This window comes from Telopea speciosissima, chromosome 5, assembly GCF_018873765.1.
Source record: "Telopea speciosissima isolate NSW1024214 ecotype Mountain lineage chromosome 5, Tspe_v1, whole genome shotgun sequence".
Taxonomy (NCBI): Eukaryota; Viridiplantae; Streptophyta; class Magnoliopsida; order Proteales; family Proteaceae; genus Telopea; species Telopea speciosissima.
In genome coordinates, this window is record NC_057920.1 from 42,186,335 (window position 1) to 42,209,477 (window position 23,143).

Below are 23,143 nucleotides of genomic sequence, written 5' to 3' on the forward strand. Positions count from 1 at the left end.
TTCTTCTTCAACCCTAGCCAAATCAAAGGTGTCAATCATACATTTCTTTGCCTTATTCCTAAAAAGGAAGGTGCTTCGGCTATGAATGATTTCAGGCCCATTGCCTTACGTAATCTTCTTTACAATTTTATTGCCAAGATTTTTGCTCGAAGACTCAAAAGTGTTGTGGACTTACTGGTTAGTGACAACCAATCAGCTTTTATCCCAGGCAGGAACATCTTAGACAATATTCTTCTTTGCAATGATATACTCAGAGGTTTTGATAGGAAAAATCATGCCTCCTCTATTCTCTTGAAGATTGACATTCACAAGGCTTTTGATTCCCTAAGATGGGACTTTTTATCTCAAGTTATGCTAAAGATGGGATTCCCTGTGGCTTTTGTTAATTGGATTAGCTCTTGCATCTCCTCCCCAAAGTTCTCAGTTTTAATTAATGGCAGGCCAGCAGGATATTTTGGAGCTTCAGTGGGGATTCGCCAAGGGTGCCCTCTCTCCCCATACTTGTTCACTTTGGCTTTGGAAGTCCTTTATAGGCAAATGCAGATCAGTACAGATCAGCAGCTCATCACTCCTATGCCCAAGCGTAAAGCTTTAAAGCTTACCCTCCTGGCTTTCGTTGACGACTTGATGATATTTTCCAAGGCCTCCATTGTCTCGCTTGAGTCCACTTTGCTATGTCTTCAAAAATTTCATGAGCTCTCAGGCCTCTGCATCGACCCTTCTAAGTCCTATTTTTTGTTGGAGTTTCTGAGCTGTACAAAGTAGGCTTGCTCGAAAAATCAGGTTTCCAAGAGGGCCACCTGCCAGTCAAATACTTGGGGCTTCTTTTGATTTGTGTCAGGCTCTTTGCTCATCATTGCACCCTCATGTTGGATCTTATTCGGAAAAGGCTTCAGTTGTGGAAAGGCAAGCATCTCTCTTATGCAGGCAGGTTGGTGCTTGTTAAATCTGTCTTAGAGGCTTCTTATATCTACTGGTTCGGCATTTATGGTCTTCCCCGAGCAACCATCAAGTCCTTGGAATCTCTGTTAGCTTCCTTCCTTTGGAAGGGCAACGAATCCTTAAGATTTCTTCATCCCTTAAGATGGTCTTTGGTGTGCCTCCCAAAAAAGGAAGGTGGTTTGGGTATAAGAAGAATCAAAGAAGTGAACACTACTAGTATCATCAAGCTGATCTGGAAGATTGCCTAAAAAAAGAAAACCATATGGGTTGATTAGATTTATTCGGGTCTTCTTTGACAGGACTCCATTTGGACTACCTCAGCCTCTTCTGATGCTTTTTGGGTTTGGCGCAAGATCATTGAGTCCCGTCACCTTGTTCTTCATGCCATCCACTCCCAGATCGGTGATGGTCTCTCTACTTCCCTTTAGTTGGATCACTGGCACCCTAAGGGGATCCTCTTACACTTGGTCACCCCAAGGATTATTTATGCTTCTGGGCTTCATAGGCTTGCTCTAATAGCAGACATCCTAGATCATGATGAATGGGCTCCCCCCTCGACCTCTTCCCCGGCTCTTATCCACATTTGGAATGACCTTCAGTCCATTTCCAGAAGATTGCCAGCTAGAGGTGATTGTGTTTCCTGGTCAGCAAACAGCTCGCTCTTGTTCTCTTCCAAGGCAACTTGGAATCTCATTCGGTGGAAAGGCATGACGGCTGTTTGGAGGAATCTTCTCTAGTTCAAGCATCATATCCCTCGCCATTGCTTCACAGGAATCACAGCCTAGAGAGTCTTCACCAACTGTCTTCCAACTCAAGCCTTTCTTCGCAGTCGTCAAATCCAAGTCTCCCCTGCTTGCTGCCTATGCTGGAACAATGTGGAAGACTTGAACCACCTATTTTTTGAGTGCCCTACTTCGAAGGTCATTTGGAAAGGTATTCTGAGCAAATGTTGGCCTGCCCATAGAAGAATTCTCCCTTTCTCAAGAGAATGGATTTGGATGGATATGACCTATGCTGGATCCTCTATTTGTGACACAGTTGGGAAAATGGCTTTCTGTGCTGCCCTCAATCATATTTGGATGGAGCGTAATATTAGGAAATGGACCTCCAATTCTCGTTCTTATCAACAGATTTGGGATTCCATTTCTTTTGAAATCAGCTCGAAGCTTTGGTTAGCTCCTCCCTCTTTTTGTTCTGACACCCCATGGAACAGACTTATTATTATATCCTGAGGCTCTCTAATGTCTCTTTTGTTTCTCCAGCTCCCATTAGCTGAGGCTTTGGCTAGCTATTTGCTCTTGTAATTCTCCCTTGGGGCCTCCTTTTTTGTTTTTCTCTCTTTGTTTATGAATTCTTTTATTCATCCCAAAAAAAAAAAAAAAAAAAAAAAAATTCCAATATTGCTTAAATCTGATTTATATTGAAGGAGTTATGTTCCGGTCAAACCTTATTCGGTACCATGTCCAAGAACAATATACACTATCAAACCTGGGTCAAAACCACAAGTATTATTTTGAGTGTTCTCTATGTGAAACTAATGCATGGATTGGGTTCGAAATGTCAAATATAGACTGCACAACAAGAATCAGGGCAAAAAAAAAAACTTCTGGGCCTCGAAACCAAGGTTTCAAGTTAGCCTGAAGAAAGTACCAGGTTTCGACTGAGGGAAATCTCGGCTTCTGGCTGGTCGAAACCAGTGTTGGCACCGAGTTCTTGATCCTTGCTGACTAGGAAGGCTAGATTATTGAGTTCCCAAGGGAACATCTTGTTTTCTTGGAGATGAAGATTGGAAAATTACTAAAATTCATGTATTTAGGGCCATTCCGATTGTAATGTTAGGGCATATTTTAATTTTTTGGTTTGTTTGCTATGAGATGATACTTTTTTGTCGGGTGTGTACTTATATAGCTATGTAGCTTGTCATCCGTCTTGTAAACCTTTTCTTGGCAAAGTCTAATTCAATTTTATTACTTCAATAAAAAAAGTATTTGTGCTGACATTGGCTTTTACCTAATGTAATGGGCTCTAGCTACTAACTAAGAAGTATCCGTAGAGAGTCCTGTGTTTCTAATTGGTTTTCCTTACTTGGATAGTGATTTCTTAAAGTGGGAATAGATGTCTATAGTCTTGGTTTTCAATGTCATTTAGGACATTTCCTTTATGTAAGTTCTCAAGTATGCATGTATATATTCATACATTTATTGTTGCTACAAATGAATGAGGTTTTTTTTATTTATTTATAATATAAATAATTTTAATTACAATAAAATATTCCAAATAAACTCTTATAATAGGGATATAGGTGCATACCTGACAAAAAAGAAAATAACTTAAAAGAAAGATGAAAGACTTATAACCCTGCTTAAGCACAAGAGGAGCATTCTTGTCTGGAAAAAACAAATAAAAAGAAGAAACAAACACCAGTCACTGTAGCATGTACTGCAGCACAGTAGCACGTGAATAGTACCATGAATTGTGATGTGAATGGTAACTTAGCTGGATTGCCCAGAAGACAGATCTGATCTCTTGCCCCATAGGTTTTAAACTTTGATAATGTTTTTTCCATGGTTAACTATGTGCGGAATTCTTGGGAAAAGTTGTTCACATCCAAAAACATGTGTACTAATGAATCTGCTTTGTTTGCTCTTGAATTTTACAGATATGGACGTTATCGGCCTTGGTCTAATCTTTTATCACAAAAATATAAGGGTTGGCAAAGAATGTGGTGGCACTATGCACAAGAATGTGTCTTGTTAGAGATCCGTAGAAAATTAAGGAAAACTTCCTGGAGATATCTTGGATGGCGAATGTGAGTTCACTATCTTGAGATTCAATCTTTTTGATGCAATAACATAAAGTATTTGCTGATGGAGCGACAATTTGTGTTCTCTAAATTTGGTGCATTTGCCTGCTCTTCATGTTCCAAAGGTCTGACTTCAGTAGAAAGTGTCTGAACTCTGTAGTAGGTAGTCTGAAATAGAAAGGGAAATTAATTACATGGCCCTGGTTTGAAAGATGAAGGGGATGGTTGGGATTGATTTGGGAAGGTGAGTGGTTACTAAAGGTAGAGGTTTGATTGAGAAATAATGGTGCAAGTGTTGCTTGTCATTCGGCTCCAAGAGGGCTGCTGTAACAGTAAAGGAAATGTATGAGAAGAGAAGAATAAAATAAAAGGAAAAATTGAAGATCCCCCTAGGGTCTGGTTAAATCCATCCTTAGATCATTTAAATTGTCAGAGCCGGGATCAATCAAACTTTGCAAGAAAACTCAATTTCATTCAATAAACATGAAACGGTTAGGGAGGGTATGGACATGGATATATAGAGAACCATGTCTGAATTATTTTAAAGTGGTTTCTAATATCTGAACACATTTCTACAGCTACTTTAAAAATCCAAATTAAAAGGAGAAAAAGATCCTAGTGGGTTCCACCCTGAAAGGCCCCATTATTTTTCTAAATTAGTTGTTTTTCAGGAAGAAATATTAAAACTTTTGGGCTTTGTGGATTTCCTCTTTCCATTTGGATGTGTTGTTTATACCTTCTTTTTCATTGTTATTGGAAAACAATACTCCCCTAGCTCTTTTAGCTCCTTCAATCGAGATCATACCGCTCCGCCTTACTGGGGTGTCCCTAGGCCTTCGTTGAACATGACCATACCTCCTCAAATGACTCTCTTGGAGCTTGTCATTGATCGGGGCAACTCCCAAGTCAGCTTTGTAACGTTCATTCCTTGCTTTATCCTTTCTAGTTTTTCCGCACATCCATCTTAACATCCTCATTTCTGCTACACATAGCTTCTCAATATGACACTTCTTAACTGCCCAACAATCTGGCCCATACATCATGGCTGGTCGTACAATAGTCTTATAGAACTTTCCTTAGCTTTAAAGGAATACGTCGGTCTCACAGCACTCCGGACGCACCTCTCCACTTCATCCATCCTACTCCTGGCCTGTCGTACAACAGTCCTATATGAACATTATCAACTGGTAATTTAGGATCAGCCATCATGCACACAGTCACATAGGTAATATAGGAATCCAGGAGAGCATCCAGTCCAGCAACCGAAGAAGAGTAGTGACACAATCAGGCAGCAGCAACACTGTTTTTAAGAACTCAATAGTCGGCAGCAACAGTACTCCAAACCGGTACCTGTTGTAAACCCAGATTTGGGTGATTATGAAATAAGAGATCAGCGGATCAGATGGACCTGAAATTGAAGTTGTAGGGACTCCTAGGAGAGGGTGCTGATCTCCCAAAAAAATGGATTGGTCGGCTGGTTAGATCCAATTTAATTTCAGAAGTCGATGGACTGACTTTTCCCCCCAAAACAGGTTATCGTCCAAGGGAAAAAAGGAATATTAATAGCAGCAGATCAGGTACTTAGATCAGCCCAGAACAGGGATCGAGTGTACCTCTCCACAACAGTAATCATTCCTCAATGGCTGGATGAAAATTTATTTTAGAACTTGATGGCTTAAAAAAAATCCCAGAATAGTAGCCGATAGAAATAATCTTCACATATCTTGATGAGGGCAAGGCAGAAAACTCCATGATCTGCAACGTATGGTAGTAGAATGTGCTAGTTTATCTTCGCATCATCATCAACTAGGGCTGTGAATAGTAAGTAGGCAGCATAGGCTGCTGCAACCAGAAACGATAGCAGTCCTTGAAAGGACTATCAAACCAGCAAGTGAATGAAGATGATAACTGGTTGTTAGTACTCTGATACCATGTAACAATACCAGGAGCTAAATACCAGTAATCACATAAGAGAGGGAGATAGGAAGAAGAGAACTGAGGAGGAAGAGGGAGAAACTGGCAAGGATATCAGCAGAATCGACACCCATGACAGTACCCCTTCCGCATATATATATTGACCAATCAAATACAATTAGACAAGGAACATATGTCCTCATGCAGAAGAAAACTCAAAATATAAGTTAACTAGTAAGGAAGTCTACTTTAATTAGGAAATAGAGATCTAGCCCAGCTAGGAAAAGAGTAAAGCAAAACAAGTAATGACAACTAACCACGACAGGGACACTCCCCGTATCGTGGTACACATAACAATGTTCCCCCATGGTACATATGGTACAAGCTTTAACAACAACAATGAGAATGATTTCCTTAAGGAGATTAAATGAATTACAAAAATATTAGAACAACAAGAAATATTGATGCAAGCAAAGAATAATATTCAAAAGAGTTTTCTTTTTGATTAGTTATAATAGTTTGTACCTTGCACTCATGCAGTAATGTCTTGTAAATTTTATTGTTTGCCTGCTAGCAGCTTTTTCAGTCTTAATCTTGTGTTATTTGCAGAAGTAGTCGCCGGAAATATGTCAACTTATATAAGAGAAAACTTGATTTTCTTCAGCGAGATCAGGTGAATGCTGTACCATTTGTTTCATTCTTCTATGTTATGAAACATGAAATTTTTTGAAAGCATGCTTTTAGGGGAGAATCATTGTCACTTGTATATGGATTCTAAGTTTCTTATTTCTTGTTTTATTGTTGACTACAAACTTCTGTTTCTATTTCTATCTATTTAGTAGGTTTAGTTTTTTGAATATGAAGTGATATTACAGCGGAAACAACAACAGTATCCCTCCTATTGGGGAAGCATCTCAAAGAGCTAAACCAAAACCTATATCAGATACAAACCCGTCGTTCAAAACTGAAATAATCTACACTCACAATGGAATAGAATTCCCATAAAAAAAGCCTTGTATGGGCTACTCCTTGTTTTGCCAAATCACCAGCCACCTCATTAGCATGGTTCAAAATCTCGCAATATATCGCCGATATTTCGGATATCTCGACACTGCCGAGACGAGATGACCATACGAAATGAAAAAAGTCCAAATTTCGGTATATTACTTAAACAATGTATATTTAACTATTTATACATCAGGGTCCGACCGTATACTGTCAATCAAGGGTGCAAAACCCAAAACACCACTTAGAGTTCATTTTTTTTGCGATATGAAGGTATAAATGTGTTTATTTAGCTTAAATAAGGGTGTATATGATGTATCAGGCCTTAATATGGCCAAAAACCCACCGAGATGGACTACCGAAATATGGCAGAAGAAATACCATATTTTGGGGAAATTTCGGATATTTCGGAAATCTCGACCTGCCCGAAATGGCGAGACGAGACGAGATTTTGAACTATGCTCATTAGCACTTCTTGCTTAACAAGGCATTTGAGAAATAAAGTGCCAAATGGATCTGATAAGAATAAGCATGCCACCATGGTTCCTCTACGGGATTCATCTTCCATCCTACGACATTGGCTGGATCTCCCTTCGCTAGAGCATGATTTTGTTTCAGAATTATTTCACTTTTGATAATAGATAACAGTAAGATTTTATTAAGGAGAAAGTTTTCCTCCACCCATAGAGGACGGTTCACCCACCATCATAGGGTTCACATACCCTTATGGCCGTATAGGGTTTTTCTCCTTCTTTTGTGTTCAGATTATTATAAACAACAACAACAACAAACTCAGCCTTATCCCAACTTAATGGTGTCGGTTCCATGGATCCACACACAACAAGAAAAACTGAGTTCTAGCACGAGAGAGAGAGAGAGAGAGAGAGAGAGAGAGAGATGTCAAACTGGGAATGTCAAATGAAAGATGCAATATGCTAGATGAAGGATAGTAAGAGCGAAGAAGCCCAACCCAGCATGATAGGAGAATGTCAGCTAAATGGGATCTGTTACATGGATCCTTGCCCTCCAATAGGCCCTATCCGAAGTCATACTTGGTACAAGACCTAGGCTATGCATGTCCTTCCTCACCACTTCTCCTATGGTCATTTTAGGCCTGCTCTTAGCTCTTTTAGCTCCTTCAATCGGGATCATATCACTCCTCCTACTGGGGTGTCCCTAGGCCTCCGTTGAATATGACCATACCACCTTAATGACTCTTTTGGAGCTTGTCATTGATCGGGGTGACTCCCACTCCTGCTCTAATACTTTCATTCTGTACTTTATCCTTGTTTTTCCACACATTCATCTTAACATCCTCATCTCTGCTACACAAAGCTTATCAATATGACACTTCTTAACTGCCCAACATTCTGCCCCATACATCATAGCCGGTCGTACAACAGTCCTATAGAACTTTCCTTTTTGCTTTAAAGGAATATGTCGGTCACATAACACTCCCGATGTACCTCTCCACTTCATCCATACCACTTTAGTTTTCTGTGAGACATCATCCTCTATGCCACCTTCTTTACTTATGATTGACCCCAGATATTTAAAATAGTCACTTTGTGGTATCTCTCTATCCTCAATTGGCACTATATCAGTATCCATAGCGGTGTGACTAGAATTACACAACATATACTCCGTTTTTGTTCTACTAATCTTAAATCCTCTTGTTTCCAATGTTGACCTCCAAAGCTTAGAGTTAATCCCTTCTTTTGTCTCATCCGCCAAAACAATATCATCAGCGAACAGCATACACCATGGGATTCCATCTTGAATGTTCTTTGTTGGATCGTCCATGATAAGCGTGAATAGATATGGGCTTAAGGCTGATCCTTGCTGTAACCCAATCGTAATTGGGAATTCCCTTCCCTGACCTCCCACAGATCTCACACTAGTCACCACGCCCTCATACATATCTTTAATAACATCCACATATTTGCTAGAAATTCCTCTCCTTACTAGGACATGCTGGATTATATCTGTAGGGACTCGGTCATAAGCTTTTTCCAAGTCAATAAAGACCATATGGAGATCCTTCTTGCTTTCTTTATATCTTTCCACAAGCCTTAACAAGTAGATAGCTTCAGTCGTGGATCTACCTACCATAAAGCCAAATTGGTTCACCTAGATATGAGTCTCTCTTCTAAAACGGATTTCAATAACCTTCTCCCAAAGTTTCATTGTGTGACTCATAAGCTTAATAAGTTCTATAGTTGTTGCAACTTTGGATATCACCTCTATTTTTGTAGATCAGGACTACACTGCTTCTTCGCCACTCATCTGGCATCTTCCTTGTGTTCAAAATCCTGTTAAACAAATTGGTTAACCAATAAACCCCACAACCTCCAAGGGTTTTTCTCCTTCCTTTGTGTTCAGATTATTATAGAAATCTTCATATTTCTGTGCCCTTGCTGTCCCACAATCTTCTTAGCTTTGATTCTGGCAAATTTATACCTTTTTAGATCTTCTACCTCTTTAGTTCTTTGCCATGTCTTAAAACTAGCTTTCTTCGCCTTAATGACTGCTTGGACCTCATCATCCCACTGCCAAGTCTCCCTAGGGGCATTACGTATACCTTTTGATTCCCCTAGAACATCTTTAGCAACCTTCTTATGGTGGAGAGCCGGTTAGGAGAAGAGGGAAAACCTTGGAAGATTCAAAGTTGCAAGGGGAGGGAGAAGAGGGGATACACACACACACACACACACACACACACACACACACACACACGACATAATCACTTTCTTGAGCAAACTATCAATTTCATTATTCAATTTACTACTCTTCTACCGTATTACAATGCATATATAGTGAAGACTCTTGCATAGAAATGGTAACCTAACTAAAATGGAAACAACTCAAAGAGGAAAATAACCATATCTAAGAAAAAGAAACTACCAAAGAAAAACCTACGTAATCTACCCATTCAAATAAAATAATTTAAAGGATTGCATCCTAAGTAACTACCAGCCCTTGCCAGACCAGAGAACCAGTTTAGGACCAATCCTTGGTTTGGGCCTCCAAAATGGGTCATGTCGGTCCAGCTAGGCTAAAGTAACTAAGTGCATCATCTTAATACGAGTTCTCATCTCAGTCCACATTGTATTAGTGTCTCCCTCAAAGTCTCAATTTCCTTGTTTGATCACTTTATCAGTAAATGCATTCAAGGAATCTCCTTTTAACCTCCACCACCTTATTTTAGGGAAAATACACTCCCCTATCTTACGGTCCTTCATAATGAGGCACATATGCAGGACCACCAATCTATGTTTTGTGGTTAGCCTCTCCCCAGGTATAACCTTACAATCCTTACTAGATCTGTCGGACTGTCTTGTTAGGAAGAAATCTATTTGGCTGGTATGATGCCCACCTTTGTAGGTAACTAATAACTAATTTCTCTTCTCAAAGAAGGTATTCACAATGGAAAAATCATATGCTACCACAAAGTCTAAAGCTGAGATCCCCTCCTCATTCCTCTCTTTGATTCCACAGCTTCCATGTACACATTCATAGCCTCTACGATCTCTCCCAACATGTCCATTTAGATTACCCCTTATAATAATCTTTTGTCCTTGATTAAAACCTTGCACTAATTGATCCATGTGTTTCCAAAATTGTAACTTACTACGTTTATCCAATCCTACTTGAGGTGTGTAACCACTAATTATATTGACAACCTCCAAAGGCCAATTTTGTTGTAAAAGAACTAAAGAGGATAACTGCTAGATAATTTGTTGGTTGAACCGTAGGTTAAAGAGAGGGAAGAAAATAATAGAATTGATTGATTTAATGAGAGAAAGACCCCCTCTATTTATAATAGAGGGGAAGTTACAACTTACATAAGCTAGGCGATGTGGGACTAAACCCACACAGCCAACTAAACACTTAATAACATAAAATACCCCCAAAAGGACCAGTATATCCCCACGGTATTCTGGAGTACATTCTTCTAACACTCCCCCTCAAGCTGGATTGTACAAATAAGAAAGAAGGAAGATCTAGCTTGGACTAAAAGAAGAAAAAAACTCTAAAAGAAAAACTCTCTCCATAACAATGCTAACACTCCCCCTCAAGTTGGCGCATCCAACGTACTAATGCCCAACTTGAATGAAAAATGGGAAAAATAAGTTGTAGTAGAATCCAGCTCCAAAAGGAATGCAGCTCCCAAATAACTTCAAGAACTTGAAAAAAATAGACCTTCAAGCTTGGGCAGACTTGATCAATTGGTACCAATCTTCAACAATTGTCCAGGGATGAATCTCTGACTGATAATCTTGAAGGTAAGTAACTAGGGCAGCAAGCAGATGAGTCGAAGCAAGAAAGATCAAGCAAATGGAAACAACCAAACGTAGGACCTCATATGGGCAGGCAATAACCAAACATCTTCAAAACTTTTAACACCAGCCTCCCCCTTACGGCAAACGTAACCCAATAACAAGGTAGATACAATAACAAGGTAGATACTTATTGGCAATGGTGAAACCTCTGACCTTCTATGTTTTGCACCAAGTGTCCCTGCATGTTCTGCTCTCTGCAATGGCTGTAGGTATACTGTATATAATCCTCCCCTCACGTGTAGTGCACGTGGACATAAGAGAGATTAGGTTAGAGATAGGGCAAAATATAACATTCCAGAATGGTTCAATGGCTGCCAAGTGTAATGGAAAAAAGAAGAAATGGTAAAGAAGAGAATACCATTAACTTCCAAGGGTGTTATGGGTAATGCCAAAGGTATGTTTTGGGAGGTGGTGAAGGAAAAACAACAGTGGGATAATGGAGTAGGATTAACTTGGGTAACATAGAAAGCTCCAACCTTCTTCCATCAATCAAGCAAACACTTTGAATGGAAACCCCTGCAGGGGAGAAACTCATAACCCCAATATTCAGATCTGAAAAAGATACAAATCTGATTCGAGTAAGGAAATGCTCCAATTGTCAAGGCTTGTTCAATCTTCAAATAGGGAGGAGCAATTGTGCAAAAGATTCCATGGTAGAAACTCCCACATGCTAGACAGTACTAAGAAGATATCCGGACAGCAATGAATGGAAGTAGCCTCAACAAAACTGGGTCAGATCTGAATCTGTAACAATGCTAGTATGCAAGCTCCAAAGTATGCTGGATATTAACCAGAAAGGCTCCACATGACCGAATAGTTTCGTAGGTGCAACCAAAAAATCGTGGAACACACTGTGGTAATCCCAAATAGGCTGATCTCCAGGGTAGTAGATTCGAGTCGTCAATAACGAGAGAAATTCGATCTCCAATAAGAGGAAACACAGTCACAATTATAGGGCAGCAGTATTCCACATGAAGGCAGTAGTAACACATCAACCAGTCATGCTTACAAAAGCCAATCAATAACACCAACCAGGTAGGTAGTGAAGCTCATAATAACCAGCCAAATAAGATAAATAACCAGACAAATCCATAGGTAGTTGAAGCAGCCAGCCATATAGGAACAAGAAAAACAGCTTGATAATTGAAGAAACCAAGCCAACAAAATGAACTGGAATTTTTTTACTAAAAAACCTGATGTAAGATGCTGAATAATGGGCTGTATACTCCTCTGATGTTGATAAAACTCTCCTCAAAAAATTAGCAACTGTGGACTACCCTACCCCTTAGATTGATTATAGCCAGGGTTTTGTAAAAAACCCTGGAAGTGAATATCGACTGTAGGGAAGGGGTCTTCAACAAAGGTGAGGCTGACATGTCAAAGGTGCTTGCTTATTGTAATACTTGCTGACCAAAAACTGCTGGAATGGATCTCCAGTTCGAATGACCAATCTCCTTGGTAATTGAGACTTGATCTTCACATGGGAGAAATACCTAAAAATTGCAGATAATGAGGGCAGCAACTATCTTGGGCAGTAGACCTTCTTCAAGCCATAAATAGTTGAAGTAGAATATCCTTCGTGATGGTAGAAACACCAACAAAAAATTCCAAACAGCAGCAAACAACCCTAACCCAAAATCGATATGGGCAGGGTTTTGAAAAAAACCTTGAAAAGAAGGATCGATTGGGGTTAGGGGTCTTCAAATTCTGGGAAAGAGGCAAAAAACTGAGGTCGAGTGTTTTCTGTAGGTGGAGTAATCATCCCTCAAAAAAAGGCAGCAAGAATTCAAACCTGCACCCTTAAGGTCGATTTCAATTAGGGTTTTAACAGGGAACCATAAAAGGCAGGGTGAGAAGATTTTGCGGTAGGGACAGATCCAGCCATCAGATTGTGGTCAAACTGAGGTCGATTAGGGCTTGGATCAGGTGGGAAATATCCATGAAATATTGGCTGCATCTGACAAAGGAAACCCCAACATCGATTGGAGTCAGGGTTCAAAAACCCTGACAAGGTGAAATCGATTTCGGGATCTAGGTTGGAAAAAATAATAATTGATGGAGAGAAAGAAAAGAGGGAAGTTAGGTGTAGGAATAGGGGAACATAGGGATGGAAAAAGGCTGCATAGGGTGTTCCTCTATTAGAGGATCAGGTTTATCGAGATCTGATCTCAAAGAAGGAGGAACCCCAAAATCGCAGAAGAGGCTTCCAGCTGTTTTTTTAATAAAAAATGATAGGAGAGAAAGGGGACAGCACTAAATCATCGATATGATGTTTACCTCATTAGTGCTGCCCCTGTTTTTGTGCTGAAAAGGAGAAAAACAGGAGCAGGAAAAAGCGAAAAAAAGGGAGAAGAAGAGGAGAGATCGATTGGAAGGAAAGGAGGGGAAATTAGGGTTTTTCTCTCTAACCTAGATCAGACCAGCTTTGATACCATGTTGGTTGAACTGTGGGTTAGAGAGAGGGAAGAAAATAATAGAATTGATTGATTTAATGAGAAAAAGACCCCCTTATAAATAGAGGGGAAGTTACAACTTACATATGCTAGGCGATGTGGGACTAAACCCACACAGCCAACTAAACACTTGATAACATAAAATACCCCCAAAAGGACCAGTATACCCCCACGGTATTCTGGAGTATATTCTTCTAACACTCCCCCTCAAGCTGGATTGTACAAATAAGAAAGAAGGAAGATCCAGCTTGGACTAAAAGAAGAAAAAAACTCTAAAAGAAAAAACTCTCTCCATAACAATGCTAACATAATTTTTTTAGGGGCCTACACTATAAGGAGTTATGAAGGTTCAAAATTTGATAGTTTACTAAGGATTAAGGAATTTCCAATTCATTCAAGACTCCTTGCCAATTGGCATAATCAAGCAAATTGATTAAAGAAAGCAAACTTTGCGATCAAGTAATACCATTTGTGAATGGAATATATTTCAAAACTTAATGAAATCTGGATTAGGGATTGTATATTGGGACCTCTCGTCGTGTTTCTGCAGCGGTTCTGCACCTGTCTTTCTTAGGTAATGACATAAATATATTTTTTTTACTAAAATGTTTATTTAATTAGGATCTGTATGTTTCCCACCTTAATACGTTGCTTTACTAAAATGTTTATTTTATCGGTCATTGATAGGCTGTCAGCGACGATATTCTTTCGGAGTTGGAGTTGTTGGAGAAAGAATCTGATGTTGATGATATCCTGAGCTATAGGTCTATTGCAGAACAGGAGATGCAGGTATGCAAAATTGTAGTAAGAGGAAGGATATTCAGTTTATGAATGGGAACTTATTGCTTGCTATACATAATTATTACTTTTGATTGATGGGTAGGTTTTTTAGATTTTCTCAGTCTCAACTTGTATTTTGTAAGCTCACCCCTGGATGAAGCCATGTTTTGATAGTATCCAGCTGGACTATGTATTTATGAAAATGAGATGTTCCTCTGTTTTGATTCATCTGCAGATCTTATGATTATTAAATGCTTCTGCAGGAGAGTCCACTGAGTCTTGCATCCTCCAACATGGTTCCAACTGGTTCCAATAGTACTGTTGAGAAGCAGCAAAATGACGAGACTTCATCAGGCAGGTCCCGCGGATGGCTGAACTGGTTGTCTCTTGGTGTGCTTGGTGCTGGTGGAGCAGCAGATTCCAGCCAATTCTCTGGTGTTGTTTCTGATGGAGTTATCAAGGTATAAATATAGTTTTTCTCTTCAAAACTGCTACTTTCAGAAATTAAAAGATGTTTTTGGAACAGGATATCTATGAGGCTACAGAGTTCCATCCACCACCTTCACTTGATGGTGTTTCAACAATAAAAGATAAAACCTATTTCTCGTCATTCAAGTTCAACATTCATCAAAGTACTGCTACACTAAAGAGCAAGTACAGATGCCATTCTTACTCATCCTCTTTTGTTTTGTTATATTTGTCCATGATCTTTGCTTTTGTAAAAGGTTTCTGACCATTAACTTATGAATGAAAATCAAGGCATCATTTAGTATTGCTTTACATTTTCCATTTGAGTGTAGAGTGGCTGTTAGATCCTAAGTAGATTTATTTTGGTATTTCTCATTTCTCATTTGGAAAACAAAATACTTCACTTGAGCCCTCTGTCAACAATGTTTTTACATTTGTAGTTCCTCGTGATAACTCTTGTTGTTCTTCAATCAAGAGGATTTAAACTGGCCAATTGTGGGGGATGGGGGGGGGGGGGAGACCAGGGACCGGTGATGGCCAAGGTGATCATGGCGATGCGACTGAGACGTTGGTCTCTATCGGGTCGATCTGGGGCACCTTTCTATTCTTTGTAGTCGCCACCTAGTTTTAGGGGTCCTAGGTTGCTTAGATGCCTTTCCCTCCTCAGTGGGGAAAAAAGTGACTCCTGAGATGGTTAAGGCAAAAGGGCAGCTTCCAGAGCCTTGGTAAGGGATCAGGTTACATATTGGGAAGGTGTTAAACATCTAGTCCCACCCAGCTGTTGGCCGGTCTTTCTAGACCATGAAACATTCTACCGACAAGGGATTTCCACATGGTGCAGGCCAGTCAAAATGTGTACCACTGTTGGGAGGTCCGCAACTAGGAAATCTGAGTTGGGGGCCGAGGTTGGCCATGGAATGCTTTGTTCATTTTATCTTTTATAAATGATAAAGGTCATTTTTGGAATTCTTTTTGGCGGATTTATTTTGGCTGAGTAAAAGAGTTCATTACCAAAGAAGAAAGAACAATACAAGGAGCAAGACCCTGCCATTACAAGGTGGGGGAGGGGGGGGGGAGAAGAGAAGGCATGGGCTTGAATAAGAGAATGGGAGAGGCCCCAAGCATTAATAATAAGCCAATTACGAAGCGTATTGGGTCACCTAACGGGAGAAGCAGCAACCTTATGGTTCACATCAAATAAGATGAGATCCCAAATCTGTTGAAAGAATCTAGGCTTCGAGGACCATCTTCTTAGATTGCGCTCAAACCAAATATGGTAAATGGCATCACTGAAAGCGAGCTTACCAACTGAGTCACAGCTAGAGTTTCCAGCAATGGTCATATCTCTACCCAGATCCATTATCTCTCATAGGGAAAAATCCTTCTAGACGGGGCCAACGTTTGACCAGAAGGCCTTGCCAAACTGAGGAGAAGGGGCAGTCAAAGAATATATGATCCACGTCTTCAGTAGCATTCCAACAAAGGCAGCACTGGGGGGAGATGGAAATCTGTGTATGAATGAGCAAAGCCTGAGTCGGGAGACAACAAGAGAACACCCTCCAAACGGTGAAATTGAGTCAGGGGATATGCTTCTTGAACCAGACAAGATGGCTCCAAGCTGCTGTAGGACCTCGGGCCCTAACTAGGTCCCAAGCCGACTTGGAACTGAAGAGGCCCGACTGGGATGCTGACCACATAACAATATCATGTGTACCTCAGGGCTGTGTGGGAATACTTTGCAAAACACATTCCAAACAGCTGACAATGAGGAGGAAGGGAGGGGGGGGGGGGATATCCGACATCTGATCAAGTCTTTCAAACCCAGCAGAATAGATAGCTGTAGCACCAACCGAAAGAATGAGAACTCCATGGGGGTGGCAGATGTCAAACCAGAATCTGATATAACTTAGAAGAGCTGTCATCAAACAAAGATTTGATGACTCCTGAAGCAAGATGTCTGAGTTGTAAAATCTTTCTCCAGACCCCCGGAAACATTTGGAGGTAATAGGGCAAACCAAATGGATTCAGTACAGAGAAAGCGGGAGTAGACCCACTCAACCCAAATACTTTTCCTTTTAGCCGCGAGCTTCCAAATCAATTTGTGGATGCCTGCATAATTAACATCCTTGATTCTTCTCAAACCAAGGCCACCTTCTGCTCTGGGCATGGTACTAAATCTCGTTTCGTTTCGGTGTTTCGGTCTGACCGAAATTTCTGAGATACCGAAATTTCGTCGAAATATGGTATTTTTCTGTGGGTGTAAAATGCCAAAAATGACTGAGATTTCTGAAATTTTCGAAACGAGATTACCGAAATTACCGAAATTTTTGAAACGAGATGACCGAAATTTCCAAAATATTGCATTTTTTCATATCGGACTTGCGTTTCGTTTCGGACAGGTCGAGATACTCGAAATATTTGATATCTCGACCGAAATTTTGCGAGTTTTAGTACTATGGCTCTGGGGAGACAGACGAAATCCCAACTAACTAGGTGAAGGAATCTATTAGCATCACAACCTTTTCAAAGAAAGCCACAAATGAAAGACTTTGGAAATAGTAGACTGGGCAGTCCAAAAATGCCGGCCAATACATATAAGCTGACTAAAGAACAGATCTGATTAACTCAAGCAGCCAACATAGGAAAAGAGTGTTGGATATGTGAGTCCATCAAAGCCGGTTCAATCCGGTTTGACCTGGTTTATTATGTATTAGACATTTCATACATTTTTGTTTAATATGATCACATGCGATAGAAACTTTTTGAGCAATGTATGTCCATAAGTATTACTTTAAATTGGTAGTCATGACTAGGGTTTGGATTGGGCAGCCCTTATCACATCGTCGTCACATTGGGTATGCCTAGACATGTTTGATGTTGGCGTACGAATGCGAGTACGCACATGTTGATGTGTGTGTTGGCGAAGAATCTTATTTTGTCGTTTCCCTAATGTATTACTGCCAGATGTAGGTTTGGGATAGACATGTGTCACCGAGACCTAGTACCTGAGAGGGCCTTGTCACTGCATGATGTGAGTGTATTCTTTGGTTCATCAATAACTGCTGTTCAAGAGAACTAAAGCCGGTGTTCTGGGAATACGTAAATATTGTGTGAGTAAAAGAGTCACTCAACATGGTCTCTATTGCTCGATTGAGGAACATCAAGGGGAGTTAGTCTATGGATGGTCGGATTTGAATTAGGATCCTGTACCGGTTTGTTAAATGGTTTTTGCAAAACATATTTTCACAAAAAATGATAACTTATAATTATGTATTTGATTAAAGAGTTTAATTTTGTTTTGCGGATTCCGATCACGTACACAGACACTCCGATACGGACATATACCATGGAATGGGGTTTGGCAGTACAAGTATACATGCCCTAGATTCCATGACGATAATGTTGTTTAGTCGAGGGTTGGTGCATATTTGATATGTAGGGGTATTTCTGGGATTTGCTAATTATTAAATATTATATTTAAACTAGCATGGGCTTGATGCTAATTAATTAAAGGCTCATTAATGTTTAAATTAATTAATTAAAATTATTCCCTTTTTAGATTCTGCTTCTTTACTAATTAGAAGTCCATCACTTAAGCCCATCAGGGTTTCAAGTCAAACAGGAGAGAGAGTGTTAGACTCTCACTGGGAATGAGGGAGGCTCTTCAGAGCCTCACCTGTTTAAACACCCCAAGGGGTCGACTAGGGGGATGGAATTTTAAATTGCAAATGGTCAATTTTTGTAGATCTTTGTCTTTGAGATTGAATTGTGACTGAAAATGTTTTTCTTTTATTGAGCCTTTGATTTATTTCCATCATTTAAGTACTTTGAGCTAGAGATTAATGTTAATCAATTTCATGTGTTCATTGTTTTTCTGTAAAATTTAAGGAGGGATGGCAGGGAGACGGTTCAGTTGACTTTTGATGGAGCTATTATTGAATGTAAGCTTTGGAATGACTCTGCAACCATCATTGCATCACTTAACTCCATGATGTTGGTCAACCCTTGTTCAAATAATGTCATTTTGCTTAGCAAAAAGGTTTGTATACTTCCTTTGCATTAATTTTTCTTGCCAATTTAAATAAAATCTCTGCAATGCCTTAATTGCATTCAAAAGTGAGGAATTGGCTGATCTTGTGTTCTATTAAGTTGACCAATTCTACCTGGAAGCTTAAGCTTGGGTCTCTTTATTAATGTCCTAATATTTTTGTTTCGTTATATCCCCTTACTCTTCATGAAACATCCATCCACCACCAGAGTCTCACAAAACCAAGGAAAGCAGGAAGCAGGATGCAAAACACTCTAATGAGCAATAGGGCTTTTAGTTTTGATGTGATCCTGAACGCCTGTTGTTAGGGAATGGCATTTAAGTATTTTTTTTCCTAAATTGTATCCTGTTTCGTGCAAGAAATCTTCATGTGGCTTTTGCAATCATTTGGTTTAAGTAGCTGAAACCTGAAAGCATACAGAGTAAGGTAGGATTTGATCTCCATCAAACACCTTGATTTTCTCTTGTTGAAATTCTAGCAAACCAAAGATAACAAGTTCTCAAAGGAGATATGAACTTCTGATCTAAAATTTTGATTAGGAAGATGACCAAAACATGGTTGTTACAAGCTTTTATGAAGTAAAAACTCTACTCTAAGTTAAAAGAACTCTAACATCCCTACTAAAGTTCCAAATCAAGGACTGTTTTGTCTATTAAAACTTAAAAGAAAATAAGAAAAAATGACAAAAACTGAGAATAACATGTGGGTTTACCTGATGTCCCTTATATGGAACTCAAGAACTCAGTATTTAATACAACTCGATCACATTCCAAAATATGGATAAGACTGTTTTATGTACCTGCTGAGGCCCAATCTAAAGTCTAGTTGTAGGTTGGTCCTCCTATCCCATCCCAGTCTGGCCCCAACCTAGTGCCCATACCACAGATTCGGACTCACTAGGCAAATGCAATGTGTATTACTATCCTATTTGCTGACCACATAATCCTATAACTAGGAACAGAACTAAAATAAGAGAAAATAAAATCCCTGCAAGGTTATTGACAGAGGAGCTCATATTCCAGGTAGGACTTGCTTCCGGCTCATTAAACCTGACTTAGAGAAATTAAGACCAACTAGGATTGGTAGGAACAAGGTACGAGAAGTAGTCGAAACCCTGCATGTTTTGGTGGTTGGTTTCTGATGAAATCTGGAAAAATGGGAGAATGACTTGTGTCAATGTGACACAGGCCGGCTTTATTTATAATAGAATAAAGGAACATTCCAGGATAGAGTACAAGACTAAAATACCCTTATGACAGTTCTACCTTTGTACCTGTATTACAACACTCCCCCTCAAGTTGGTGCATATATATCTATCATGCCCAACTTGCCAACAATAGACTCAAATAACTTAGGACTCAAGCTTTTGGTAAGAACATCTGCAAGCTGATCATTTGAAGGAACAAAGGTGATGGACATCTGACCACTATCAAGTTTCTCCTTGATAAAGTGACGATCAATCTCCACATGCTTTGTTTGATCATGATGAACAGAATTATGAGTGATGCTGATTGTGGATTTGTTGTCAGAGTTCAACCGCATAGGCATCTCAACCTCAATTCCAAGATCTTGCAACAAACCTTGAAGCCAAGGAGCTTCACATATACCTTGGGCCATAGCCCGATACTCGGCCTCTGCACTAGAATGAGCCACAACAGTTTGCTTCTTGCTCCTCCAGATGACAAGATTCCCCCCAACATAAGTGCAGTAGCCAGAAGTGGAACACCTGTCATCAGGTGATCCAACCCAATTTGCATCTATATATGTTTCAATTTTCATGTGACAATTCTTTTTCCTGGAGCAGTTTTCAAGTACCTCAATAATTCTGTAGGCAACATCCAAATGTGTAGAATAGGGGCCATGCATGTACTGGCTTACCAGACTTACTGCAAAGGCAATGTCTGGACGAGTGTGGGACAAGTAAATCAAACGTCCTACCAGTCGCTGGTATTGCTCCCTATTCATAGGTTCTCGTTCCTTTAGCCGAAGGTGACAATTAGGTTCAACAGGGGTGTCTGCTGGCTTGCATCCCAACATACCTGTCTCAGACAATAGATCCAAGGTGTACTTCCTTTAAGATAATGAGATTCCTTTGTTAGAGTAGGCAACCTCAATCCCCAAGAAGTACCTAAGCTTTCCTAGGTCTTTGATCTCAAACTCAGTGCCCAGAAATGTTTTCAAAGAATCAATCTCCTCCTGGCTGCTCCCAGTGATGACTATATCATCAACATATACAATCAACATAGTCACATGTTTGGTAGTCCTTCTAATGAATAGAGTGTGATTTGCATTACTTTGCTTGAACCTAATGGAGACCATAGCTTTATGAAACCTACCATACCATGCCCGGGGAGACTGCTTCAACCTATAAAGAGCTCGATTGAGCTTACACACTTTCCTTAAGTCTCTGGAGAATCAAATTCTGGTGGAATATCCATGTAGACCTCCTTAATCAACTCACCATGCAAGAATGCATTTTTTACATCAAGTTGAAATAAGTTCCATCCCTGATTTACTGCATAAGACAGGAGAACCCTCACAGTGTTCATCTTAGCCACTAGAGCAAACGTCTCGTGATAGTCAATTCCATACGTCTGGGTGTAGCCTCTAGCAACCAGCCTGGCTTTGAATTGCTTAATGCTCCCATCAGCCTTGTGTTTAACTGCAAATACCCATTTACACCCTACAACTCTCTTTCCCGGTGGAAGCTGAACCAAATCCCACGTGTTATTTTTATCAAGGGCGCTCATCTCTTCCCTCATAGCTTCTTTCCAATCCGAGTGTGCCACTGCCTCCTGCCAAGAGTTAGGAAGAGAAACAAAGGACATGGAAGCAGGAAAGGTCTGAAAAATAGGAGATAATGAGTCGTAAGAAACAACATTTGAAATTGGGTGGTGAGTGCAACTACGTTTACCTTTCCTAGTAGCAATAGGAAGGTCAAGAGTAGGATTGGAATCAGAAGGAGGAACAAATGGAAGCTTACCAGAGTCTTCAGAGGTAGTAGAACTTGGAACCGGTGCAGTCAATCTTAGAGGAAAGATGGTCGGAGGCCTATTCTGGTTGAGCTTTCCCTTCCTGTCATATGTCAGAAGTGACTTATCTCCCTGAACCATTTTTCCATTGCCTGGCTGATTATTGGCCTGAATAATGGGTTCAGTGGGCACAGTACAGGACATAGGAGTCTCCCCCTGAACAGAAATCTCACTTTGCCTTTGTTCCTGACTAGTAACCCCATCCTCAAGAACATCCTCTTCTTCCTAAGGCAGATCTATGGGAATTTGAAGGACCTCTTCCTGGTGAACAGGAACAGACTCCCCCTGAAGAGCGACAGGGTAAAAGGGAACATTTTCCTGAAAAATAACATCCATGGAAACAAAATTTTTTCGAGAAGAAGGATGGTAACATTTATAACCTTTTTGGGTAGCTGAGTATTCCAAAAAAATACACCGAAGACCCCTGGGATCTAATTTCCCATGCACATGATGATTCCGAACAAAAGCAACACACCCAAAAACTTTAGGTGGAACATGGAAAGTGACACTACCAAGAAGAGTTTCTATGTGGCTCTTATTATTTTGGACACGAGACAACATCCTATTAATAAGAAAGGCCGCCGTAGTGACAACATCACCCCAAAAATGAACAGGGACATTCATAGCTAACATTAAAGACCGAGCAACTTCTAGGAGATGACGGTTTTTTCTTTCGGCCACTCCATTTTGAGGTGGAGTATGAACACAAGAAGTCTGGTGAACAATCTCCTGGGCAGAAAAATATGACTGAAATGCCCCAATCGAATATTCAGTGCCATTATCAGACCTTAGAATTCTGATTTTAGCATCAAATTGGGTTGAAACCATGTTATGAAAATGCTGAAAAATAGAAAAAACATCACTCTTCTGGTGCATTAAATAAACCCAAGTTGTTCGACTAAAACAATTAATAAAAGTCACAAACCAACGAAAACCAGAAGAAGAAACCACACGGGTAGGGCCCCACACATCAGAATGAATTAAATTGAAAGGAATTAAACTACGAGTATCCTACATTGGGTATGTAGATCTGTTTTGCTTTGCAAAAATGCAAGCATCATAATTAAAATTGTTCAAATTACAATCTCTAGAAAAACTAGGAAATAAGCTAGTAAGAGTTCTTAATGGTGGGTGTCCTAATCTTCGATGCAATGCGTGTAAATCAACAAGTGTTTTAGATCCAGATCCTGGGAGAGAAGCCACGGTAGATAATGCAGTAGGAGGCCGCTCTAATAGGTATAGGCCACCTTCCATCTTATCACATGCAATCGTACTGCCCGTTTCGAAGTCCTGAAAGACACAGTGAGAAGGAAAGAAAGTCACTTTACAATTTAGCTCATGTGTAATGCTACTA

The 23,143-nt window shown here is 40.0% G+C and overlaps 1 protein-coding gene across 2 annotated transcripts in view; it reads left to right on the forward strand.

Annotated features, from left to right (window-relative positions):
• LOC122661037 overlaps positions 1 to 23,143 on the forward strand; it is a 207,419-nt gene that overhangs the window by 72,387 nt on the left and 111,889 nt on the right. For both annotated transcript variants that reach the window (XM_043856340.1, XM_043856341.1), the window contains exons 11-16: positions 3,602 to 3,751; positions 6,269 to 6,332; positions 14,148 to 14,249; positions 14,504 to 14,701; positions 14,767 to 14,894; positions 18,597 to 18,747. In XM_043856340.1, coding sequence (XP_043712275.1) covers positions 3,602 to 3,751; positions 6,269 to 6,332; positions 14,148 to 14,249; positions 14,504 to 14,701; positions 14,767 to 14,894; positions 18,597 to 18,747 — 793 coding nt within the window. The remainder of the gene's footprint in view (positions 1 to 3,601; positions 3,752 to 6,268; positions 6,333 to 14,147; positions 14,250 to 14,503; positions 14,702 to 14,766; positions 14,895 to 18,596; positions 18,748 to 23,143) is intronic.